The 12032-nt window shown below is 37.5% G+C and overlaps 1 protein-coding gene across 1 annotated transcript; it reads right to left on the reverse strand.

Annotated features, from left to right (window-relative positions):
- Positions 1-2316: 2316 nt before the first annotated feature.
- kctd2 (potassium channel tetramerization domain containing 2) lies at positions 2317-11660 on the reverse strand. The gene is made up of 6 exons (XM_005805369.2): positions 11000-11660; positions 9143-9251; positions 8944-9035; positions 8706-8801; positions 8307-8432; positions 2317-7708 (listed from the first exon to the last, which is right to left on the reverse strand). The coding sequence occupies exons 1-6, from the start codon at positions 11354-11356 to the stop codon at positions 7679-7681; spliced, it is 810 nt and encodes a 269-aa protein (XP_005805426.1). The 5' UTR covers positions 11357-11660; the 3' UTR covers positions 2317-7678.
- Between the last annotated feature and the right edge of the window lie 372 nt (positions 11661-12032).

Genomic DNA, 12032 nt, shown 5'->3' on the forward strand with positions numbered 1-12032 from the left:
AAAGCTTGGACCGGCTCTGATGTCCAGCCCTGTTTCCTCTCCACCTGTGCAGCCACCCATACCTGTCTGTGAGGACGTGGCAGTCATGCTGCACGTCCTAGCAACTGGTTGGGCCAACTCTCCACCTTATCAGCTCAGTGGGTGAGGCGTTTAATCTCTACCAGCTGCGTTGCATTTTGCTGATTAAACCCACCTGATCATGGATCCACCAATCACCTGCCTGGCATTTATTAGCCTTTCAGTTTTAGATGATTCTCCCATATTCCAGCTTTTTTCACTGTTAACATTATTTTTGTTTTCGTACAGTCTGTGTCAGCTTGTAAGTTTTCCTTCGTTTTGATTAAATGAACAAACAGCTTGCCATAAGTGTCTGCATGAAAAGCAGTGGAAGGTGGACACAATGTACAATTCATAGAGGGGGGAGAAGCTCACAGAATCAGCTGCTGCTATAAACAACACGGTGCGGACTGAATCACTGGGCAACAGCAAGTAAAATCCCTGAGCCCTGAGACGTCATACATAAAATTTGTGTTTCAATTTGATACACTAAATCAGAGTTTTAAAGATTCTACTTATCAAAAATGTTCCTTCTAGAAAGGAAGAAAATGTTTTTGGATATGGAGGTGAAACCAACAAAAAATAAAATTTGTGTGAAGAATTTTAAATTTGGGCTAGGATTTAAAACAATATCCAGCGTCTTAAGGAGGAACAAGACAGTGTGACTCGACTACAAAAACCCACCTTAATGGAAAGGCGAGAGAATCTCATAATTCACAATATCGCAGTTCTGGACTTTATAGTACAGAGGCAAGACAAAACACTTCAAGAGAAAGCCAGTAAAGTCGTTCCAGCAAATAGTGTATAAAAATGTCCAAATCTGTTGAGACTAAACTGAAACTTTTCGACCTGCATTAAAATTAACGCTGCATATCATCCCAACAAGCTTGTTGCCAAAGTGATCTCAACATAATACATACATACATCATAAAGTTTTATATGTGTCTAACTAGAATAAAATTAGAAACTAAAAATGTTGGAAAGGGAATTTTATTGTGTTTTAAAACATAATGATTTATTGTTGAATTAGAGCATTATTCCTTTATTAACCTTGACATTTAATTGAATTAATCTAAATTCAGCAAAATGGACCTTAGCTTGTGATTAGTTAACCTACAGAGCAAGTCAACTTTAGGGCAATTATTTTTTAAAGGAGCAGTAGCCCCGCCCACTGACATCCTCAGACCACTGCAGTCCAACTCAAGACGTCTCCCAAGTTTGAACTAATATACATAAAGATACTTATTATTGTTGTAAATCAGTTCCTAAACATTTATTTTCATAGTTTGTGATTAATCGCGGCAGATTCTGACACTCAGGCGAGACATTTATTACTTTGTTTTTCTGTTCTCTGACTGATTTGTAAATAATCTTGTTCAGTTTATGTTGTTTTTAAAATGCTGCAGTCTATAAATAAATGGACATTGATGGTTAAGGTTGACAGATAAATTCATGATTTGTTGTTGCACTCACCAATGAAACATTTTAAAAGTGAATTAACTATGTGTTTGTTTGGTGTTTTTTTTTAGATAAAACTGATATTTCTTTTTAGTTTGAAGATATTAAGATGAATAAAATTCCTGCTATGTTTGTTTTGCATGCCTGAACTTATTTAGTTTATTCCTAGCACATCATGGTCGGATTTCAGTCACAACCTGAAAGTCTGAGCTTATCAAGAGAAATGCAGACACTGCTATCTTTCTCCTCAAAGTCTAATCAATTTGTCTTCCTATTTGGATATATAATATAAAGTATATTATTAAAGTAGGACATCAGCCTGTATTTTCTTTAGTCAAACAGAAGCAATAAATAGTCAGTGAGCCATGTTTTAAAACACAGACATATTTTTTATGATTACAAACCAGACAGGGCTTTGTTAAAATTGTTATATGTAAAGTAACAACATTGGTAGACAAAATTTGAAAAAATACAAAATAAATTAAAGTGAAACAAACAATTAAATGCAAAATGTTCTCCACAGTCTTCATTAACAATATTCACATATGACATCAATACTGTTGATAAATGAGCACAAAGTAAGTTAATATGTGACATTTCTAATACATCTAAATGAGTTTATACATGTGCATGTCCACAAACGCATGCAGGTGCTTACAGGTTAAGTGGTGAGTTGATACACAAGACATTTTCAGTTTCTATATATATATATATATTTTTTTTGCATGGTCTTCTGCAGGTCGCAAAAAAAAAAAGAACAAAAAACTCCCTAACCCAAAACTTGTTGCGGAAAGGTCTCCACTCTGAGTGGCAAGCTAATTTATGTGTTCAAAACTACATACACGGCACAAAACAAACAAAGAAACAAAAAAAAAACAACAAATAACAGAACCATGTCGTCCATGAGTCACAAATACATCTATTTGTTGACCAACTGCTCCACACAGAAATATACAACTTACAAACCACAGAGCCATGCCATCATCTTCGCCCCCCATGAAGTTGATGCTTCACATCAACTTTGAACCAACACAGAGGTCAGGCGAAGTTCAGTACATAAGATTATCCTTTGAACAACGCATGCTCTCATCTTTTTATGTGCCCATATACTTTTTTTTGGCAGTACTGTACAACATTTCGTATAGAAACTAGTTTAAGTGACGATCAAATCTTTTGCTCATTAACAGCGTGTTTCTGAAGGCAGATAGTTGGAGAATCACACGGCAAAGTTTAGTAAGGTAAGCGTTTCCCAACACATTTGATCCCATAAAATGAAGCAGTAAAGAAAACCTAATACCACAGGATGGATCTTTGTTGCATCTGACTTTAATCTAAAACTTTTATATTGTCTCTAAGCTTTTAATGAAAGCCTTCCAGATAAACCGTGGCTGTGATCAGCATCATCACTGCTTTCAACTAAAACCTACAGCTAATTATCATCCCACCTCAAAAGAATATCTATAACTGAAACGGTTTGCTAGCTGGAGTCTACTATTAGCATTTAGCTAATACTGGATTAGCATTAGTATTAGCTAAATGCCAATATCACTTTCATATAAAAATGGCTTTGTGCTAAATGTCAGGTAGTATAGTGACAGCATATTTTTGCCATTTCAAATTCAATTTGTCTCAATACTAAAATTGCCAGCAACATTTCTAAAAAAATGTTTTTTAAATGTTTTTTGTTCAGGCTAACTGTGAGAAATGACGATAAGCATTAGCGCTGCTAACATCAATTCACAAAGATCCCTGAATTTTTACTTATTTTAAAAAAGCGTTTGCCAAATTTGCTTAAACAGACTGACTTTGGGAACGCATTTATTTGCACTATGCACAAGCTTGATCTTAAAAGTCACAGCTAAAAAAGTAAAATAAAAAAGTCACACAACTGACCCCAACTGGATCAAAGAATTACCATGTTTTATTAGCATTATCTGAGACAACCTTTTGACAGTCAACAGTAATATATGCTTTCTAAATAGTAATTTAATTGATTATCTTAAATTAACATTGACTACCAAGATAGCTTATTAAAAAATCCTATTTTAAAGAAGGTTTCCGTCATGCTAACTCTGGGAGGCTATAATTAGAATCTTTCACAAAAATCTCTTTGAGACACTTCCATTTTAAAAACTTCCTAAACATGGAGCTAAATGCATTTTAATCAAAATGATCCTTTGTTTTACAAGCTAACATTTTCTTTCAAACACAAACCAGGTAAAATCGCTTTGAGCCTTTGATTTTTTGAGATTGGATCAATCTTGGACTTTAAAAGGAATATTGGACAGTTTTAATATCAATCACAAACATATGAATTATTAAATGGGGATGTTAGCATGTCACTTAATAAAAAATAAGCTGCAAAAGGATCTCAAGTTCTCAGTCAAATTGATTTCTTTTAAAAAGTGCGCTGCTGACGTTTTACTAAGATACAAGCAGAAGAAGAGAACTTTCTTTGTAAAACAAATGTGTTGTAAGTACACCCATTAAATAACTTTGCACATAAAATAATTCCAACTAATCATTAGAAATGTTTATACCAGAAAGGGGCAAAGTGCAACTGAAAGTTGGGTGACGTAGCTCAAAATCAGTCAGTCCCAAAGGAAGCAGTCGCTAATGCCAGCTTAAAACAATCCAAGGGATCATCTTAATCATTTGTGGGATTTTATCAGTTTTCCCAAATTGGTTTCATAAAGTAAATATGAAATCACAAATGTCTGAAAGGCTAGAATGATTCAGTCCAGGTTTAACCATTCTTTATGACAGTTTTTATGCTTGTCTCTATCTAAAATTTCTCTTATGACAAAAAAAGCATGAAAATCTCACAACATTTTCTGATAAAGCTTGCAATTGTCCTCATTCGTCATTGGCTTGACATGCAGATGCACACAGAAAACTTGTTTGGGGCACAACTGACAGAGTTTTTTTTTTTAATGCTTTTTTTATGCGGCCAGAGAGCCGTAATGCCTATATTCAAAATGATTTTCATTTAAAAGATAAAAACAAACTACACACACTATACGTTAGGTAGAAACCTCCTGACTTTTTTAAGGGTATGACAGGCACCTTCTCATAAAAGGGGAGTACTACTGATCACAACACTGGTGAAAGGCACAACACCGAACACAAACGAAGGGAAGCAACAGCCGAAAGTAAGAAACCAAATACTCCTTCATGAAATGTTTGGGTATTTTCAACTGCAGGCTGTCTGCTCATAACTACTGTTAGTAGAATATAGCTTCACAACACACACACACACAGAAGAAAGAGAAGGAAAGAAAATGTTGCCTCAAAGTTTGGGCTCTGAGTCCCAACTTAACAATAAGCATGAAAACACTGATTCTTTTTTTTCTTCCCTCATCAAGATGCATCATTCTTGTTCATGCGTGATTTAAATGCCTTAAATATGTTTATCTTAAGGATGAAACATAAAGGCGATGAATGCCAGTTGTATAGATGATCTGTGTTAAAAAAATATATCTGTTACCATGTAAATAGCGGAACCTCCAGGAGAAACAATTAAAATATAAATATGCTTTTAGTGTACTATATGAAAATAAAATGTATCAAGCTGAAAAGTGTTACAAAATAAATGTGATGCTGTTTTAGGGAGCAGGGTTTCCCGTTATGAAGATATGCTGAGGTTTTAAAAAGTTACGATTTCAAACACGTGTTAAATATTCCACCATGTCGTTTTTACAGTCTAGAGAAAGTGCCGAGGTAAGCAGAGATTTCTCCAGCTGTAAGGAGCATAGCACGCCCCCACCCCACCTGTTGCTGTTTTATGATATTCAGTTGGCGTTTCCCTTGACCAGAACAGCAGGAAGGTTTGATATTCTGCACATTTACTTGAAACGTACTGTTAATTTGGCCCAAGTCTTTGCTCCAAAGTCGAAATAATCAAACGTTATACATTTTGTACACCATGATAATCAACGTCAGCATGTTAGCAGCAGTAAGCATAAATATTACTTTTCTTTTAAAAAAAAAAAATAAAAGCAACTAGAACTATTAATACATGTTTGCTTCTACTTTTTTTGTTTGCACATATAGTGATACTGTGGTTATTTTTCTTAAGGTTATAGAACCAAAAGAATCCGATACCTTTTAGCGAGGCGGACCGGGCCAATGTTTTAAATTACTTGTCGTGGTCATCCATCAAGCAGAAAATTTTAAAACAAAAAGAGAAAAAAAAAAATCAGAAAACTTTGTTTCCTGCATTTTCTTTCAGTTAAAAAGAATAGTTTGGGTTCTAATGGTTGGTATGAATCATAAAACTATATTTCTAAGTTATCTCAGCTAAATTAATACATTGATATTTGAATCCAAAAAGTGACACTCGCATTAACTAGATTCCTTGTACATCAATAATATATTTAAAGCTTTTTTTTCTGTTACTTTTTTTAAATTAATGCTTACTGATATTTTTTTCTTTCAATCATCTTTCCATCAATATTCTTGGCTACAGGTTTCTGCGAACAATGAGCTTTGTGACTTAATTTCTACATGGAAAGTGTTGACAAGCGTCCTCTGGACAACTTAAGCTACCGGTCTTCATCATGATAACAACTGTGCACTATTTTTGGTGGTCTTATGTAATATTCGAATTTTCTGAAAAGCTGAATTTTTAGGTCTCCTTTGGCTAAAAGTCACTTTTATCAAAATGAACGAGCAGAGATCAACACTTGAAATATATCCCTCTTAGTAGAATAAATCGATATATAAACTTTTCAACTATTTTCTAATTTAATAAGATGAAACTGTATATTTCAAGAAAAAACCTCCTGCATCCAAGTTGCTGGCAACAAAAAAAGAAGCTAAACAGCTGGTAAAAAAGTAGCGTTTGATTTGAAGAGGATAAAAGTCAGAACACTTCTACTTTGAGAGGTTCTCTTACAAACTGCAAGGTTCCTGCATTGATGCAGGCTCAGGGTTAAAGTGCGAGCAGGACAGTTTGCTCGCGCCGCGGTTGCTACACATGCTGCAGACTTCGAGACGACGTTTGGCTGCAAAGCTGAGTAGTACACACAAGACGCGGCGAATGTGTTGAGGCAGATTACAGACTGGCCACGATTCGAACCTTGCCACGCTTTTATGCTCAGACGGCAACAAGCGAAAGGTTTCTTCATCCCTAATTACAATTTTAAGATATGCAATAGATCAAAGTAGGATATATATGAGCTGTAAAACAACTTTTTTTTGTTTCCTTTTTCTTTTCAGGTACACTACAGAAAACGTGCAGGTGAAAAGTGTGATATTTCAGATATGGGCAAAAAGCAGAGAGGCACTGCACACACAAACTCACACTCTAATGGGCGCTAAGTCTGGTAACAAAACTGATATTTCCCCCCCCCCCCCTTGTTTAAATAAACTCACCCACAAGAATACGTAAATATAGGACAGCTATGATACAGAAATCAGTAATTACACCATTTGCATTCAAAATTTCATATATTTTCATCTTGACGACTATATAGGTTTTAATATAGATTTCTTACATGCCTGGACACATTTGTGCACTAGTGGAGTAATGGTCTGTTTTGAGTCAGCTGCTTTCTTTTGCGTGGAAATATTCCAAATTTTCACAGATCAAAATGAGCCGCATACAGGAAACGGAAAAAATAAATAATAATAAAAAAAGGGTCTCTTCCTTTTTCTCTGTGAGCCTTTAATGAGCGGAGAAGATGCTGCGCCTATTAGGCTCCGTCTCTAGAAGTAACGAGCAAATCTGCGGCATCAAGGCTCCGTTTGCAGCCAGGGTTTTAAAAAAAATGGAGTCCTTTTAATTCCTTTATGCTCGGGTCCTGAGGAGTTTCTGCTGAATTGATCCAAATTTGTGACACATCCCAGCGAACATCCCAGATCTGATAAAAGCCGCTAAAGGAAAAGAGGATTTATTCTGTGCATCCATCCAGTAAGATCAACAAAACTTCAATGTCGCAGCCAAAGAGGAGAATCGCCTCACTTGTCGTGTCTTTAAAACGGAGAAGATACGAGGCGAGAAGCCGGGATCGCCTTGCAACGCTAAAGACGAGGAGGCGTCAGGGAGCCTCCGCGGTGGAAAGGCACGCTGGAGGAGGGGGCAGCTGGCTGATCGATGATAACTGGAGTATGTGCTCGTGTTTGTGATGATGCTGTGGTTCCGCTCCGACTCGCCGGCTCCTCACATCCGGGAGCCTCGCTCTTGAAGGATCTGAAGGCCAGAAGTAAAAGTTGAATTAAAAAAGAGTTTTGAGATTATTCTAAATCTTTGTTGTTGTTGTTTTAAAGGTGAAGCATCCAATGCAGGTGAAGCCTAAAACAAGTTAAATGATTTAATTTAAAAAGCGAAACTTATTTTCACTCCTCACCCCTAATATACTAATTAGGAGTGCACAGATTGCAGTTTTCTGTTCAATCTCCAATTACAGATCTTTTAAAAGCCTGACCTGTCGATTCCGGTTTTGGCCGATGCCAATTTTTTTGGTCTGAAATGTTACTAAACATAGCAAGAAAATTGCTAAGTTGGCAACGATGAGGTAACTATTGTTGCAAACGTGCAGATATGACCTGGTGGGCCAGTCTATCAGTCAAACCTGTCTCATGGCAAAGCAAAAGACGACAGTGGTTGGTTTTTAGACCTTTGACAAAGTAGACAAGATTAGAAAATTAAGGGTGATTGATCATTTTCATTGACCGATCACCCAAAATTATCTGTGCATCCATACTTTTTATTGAGATTATTAGAAGTTAAAACTGTTTTTGATCATCCACATGTCCAGCTACTTGCTTAAAAGTTTCCAAACACCAACCTTGGCTTTCTCTGTGGGCTCTATAACGATGCCATTCGTTGAGTTGTTGAGTTCCCGGGAAACGACGCACAGAAACTCTGCCTGGTCCTCGTTCCCATAGTTGTAGGAGGAGCCAATGCTGATGAGCTGGAGACAAAAAAAATACAAAAAAAACAACAGTTATACTCTTATATAATTTTTTATTAACATTTTTTAAAAGTACATTAAGAAGTTAATCATTGACATCAATGTCCTATTAATCCCTGTGTTTAAAGTTCCCTGAAGTTCAGCATGTCTGCTACATATTTACCTTTGAGCATGAAATGTAGGAGTTAAAAATTTTGCTTAAGCCTCTGATGTAAAATTTTGTAGCATTAGCTTCAAAATAAATGCCTGAAGCCAAAGCTTCTTTATCTGCACCTGCTCAAATTTCCAACCGTCCGACATGGTGGAGACCATCTGTGTGAGTTCCTCCTCTTGGCACTGCAGTACTCGATACACGTGCTTCACAGGGCCCTGAGGGACGCCGCGCACACACAGACACACACACACAAATAAACATCAATCATCTGAAAGCAAGCTCACAATTATTTAAGTTGTTTCTGCATAACAAATGAGTCGGTTCAGCTGCTCTGTTGCCCGTTTGGTCTCACGTTACCTGAGATGTTCGGTTCTCGTTGTCCCGTATTCGCTCTTTCACCAGCCTCACCAGAGAGGCGATGTTGTAGAACTCGGCTTCTTCGAGAACGCCTAAAACATTAGTGCATTTAAATTATTATAATTATTATTTCTTTTAAATCAAGATTTTCAGATGGAGCTGATTACAGCGTTCACTGTCAGATGCTGTTCTGCATTACCTTCCTCAGCCAGGTTCTTATCCATGATCAGCTTTCCGTGTCGAAGGTAATTCAGGATGGGGCCGAAGTATGTGGGGTCCCTGTCGATAAGGTAGGCTCCGGTCTCGTCCTGTAATTAATCACACAACAGTGATCTGTCATCTTGCTCTGACTGTACTGCATGGAAAACCCGAGCTTTACCAATGGACTGCATGGCATTAGTGTGGAACTGAAGATGAGTAATGGCGCAAATACACTTTTGTTAGTATTTTTAAACAAGGAGACACAAAGGTATTTTTGTTTGGCGACTACTTTAAACTGATGCTTTGTTGAAGGATCTTATGATTCTGTTTAAGCATTCAGTCCTCTTCAGCCCACATCTGATATCAATTATAGTGATTCTGATCATCCAGTGATAAAGTTCAGCTGTCCTGGAAGGAATTTCCTGGCATCTGATTGTTTCCATCCTTTTGTTAAAGCCATAGTTTCCATAGATCCAACAGCATTTTATACATACAATGACACATCATCAGTAACTGTGGGCAATTTGTTTTCCTCCATTATATTTAAGCACTTAAAGAACATTGTTTCGTTTACTTGCTAACCATATTACTAAATATGGTTGAACTTTGACATTGGCAACGACAAAACACTTCAGAGAAGTTTGTGAGGGGGACCGGCGTAGACTGGAATGGTCAGATTTCTTTTTCTTTAGCAACAATTTCAAGTAAAGTCATTTAAACCATAAGGTTTGGTTTTCTAAAGAACTCCAGGATTATTACAAACTTTCAATTAGCCCAAATCTACCAGTTAGCCTCAACACACATGAACTTGCATAACAGCCCTATACCATTGACATGGCTAAATGTAATACCAGTAATACTACAGAGAAGAATAAAGAAAAACATCCTATTGCTCCATAGTCAAGAACAGAAAAGCTGTTGGTAAATCAAAATCAAAGGTAATGTGAGAGAGACTGGAAGGAGTGCCTCTGTACTGACAAACTGTGTCATTTTAAGGTGTTTTAAAACGAATGCAGCATTTATTTGTTTTATGAGTGCTAGCTAAAGCAGATGGACAAAACGAAGCAGGTCACAAACAGCTTTGTGATGCAATTTCCTCCATAATTCATGGGCACAGCTATACAGCTAACAACCAATTAAAATGATTCTGTCTGGAAGAGCATGAATACACTGTGATCAATACCAAGATACAGCATGCATTTTGGAGTGATATGTGTCCTTCAGTTTACAACCAAATCTGTGAGAAGTAACCCTAACCCTGTATGAAAACATGTACAATTGTTCACGTAAATCAAATATGTAAAACATTGTAAGACTTAAACTTCGACAAGGAGCCCCACTTATATTGCTCAGGCGAATTGAAAGAAATTTAAAAATAGGCTGGACACATTATCAGTAAATTAACATAAGTTCAGGAAAACATAACTGACAATACAAAGAAATTGGCTTTTGAGGGGTCAACGCAGCCAGTAGCCCAATTACAAAACAAACTTTTGGAGCAAAAAACAAGTGCAGGTTTCATGATAGTAAGATGCCTTGTGTCCATCAGACTCAAGCTCTAGCTCCCCTTAAGACTCAAATTCTTCAGAATCTTAACCCACATATGTCAAAACCTGTTCACCATGTTTCCTGATATAGGCTGACCAGCTCCATCCTTGTGCCTCATGTGATGTCACAGCCCAAATAGATACTACAGACAATTAGCAGTGTATAATTTGGAGTGCTTTATAAAAAAATTATTTTGTGCAATCTTGTGGAGTAATTACTTCATCGTATAACTTTTTTTTTTTTTAAATTATCAATGTACATTTATTGGTAGAAAACACCACTATGTAGTTTCTTTAAGTGTACTCACTTTATCAGAATCCAGGTCAGGATCTTCTTGACACAGTCGGAACAAGAAAGACTTTGGATCCCTACATAATGTCTGTTTGGTGGTGATGAAGTAGGTCCCGCCAACATTAAGCCGAACCCACCGTGAGCCCGGCTTGTCTAACGGTTCGGACGGCGAGCTTGGGTTGCTCTTCAGCGGAAAACCGAACACCGACCTGCCGCTGCTGCCTCCTCCTCCGCCGGGGCTAAGCTGGCTGCTGCTCCGCGGAGGAAGCAAGAGAGTGGGCGACGCCAGACGCATCGAACCCCGAACGTCGCGATGTTCGGGCTGCTCTATGGTCGCTGTTCCACTCGGCTCCACGACATGCAGTTCAGCCATTTTAACCCCCCCTTCTAAACGACACTCACGGCAGAACCGTTTAGCTAACGACCCACTGCGGGGAACCAGTTTCTCCCAGCCGACTGGTTGTAAACAGAGAGGGGGGGATTGTTCTCCGAGGGCATCAGGGCGTTGCCGCCTCCACCTTCAGTCCACAGATTAGGACACAAATATGACCACCAGCAGCTGGAAGACCTCTGCAGCCCTGTCGTTAATCGGTTCTTCCTCAGATACAGTGGTCATTCTTTGCTATTCAAACGTTATTCAGAGAAGGGCAATTCTTCCGGGTTGTAACGTGATTACTGTTTACTTCCTCTGTGTCATGGTTTTTCAAAATAAAAGCGTCCTTTGCTTACTCTGCACAGTGATTTTTTTGTTTTTGTTTTCTTTGCACAGGTACACGTGCAACAAAAATTGTAACACTACACAATTCAACTGAATAAAAGCTTATTTTTAATTCTGAAACTGTATGTTATTATGATCTGTATTCACAGACAAGACTGCTTTACTTGACACAACGCTAAAAAGGTAACTGCAAAGGAAGATAGATGGTCGTTCACAGTAATACAGGCCAGTATATTACTGACAAGCTGTGTGGGGAAAAAAGCGAAGTAGAAAAGATAACCAGGGTATTGCTGCAGTTGAGTTTGGAATCAACATTTTCTGTGCAATAAAC

This window comes from Xiphophorus maculatus, chromosome 10 (assembly GCF_002775205.1).
Source record: "Xiphophorus maculatus strain JP 163 A chromosome 10, X_maculatus-5.0-male, whole genome shotgun sequence".
NCBI classification, from domain to species: domain Eukaryota; kingdom Metazoa; phylum Chordata; class Actinopteri; order Cyprinodontiformes; family Poeciliidae; genus Xiphophorus; species Xiphophorus maculatus.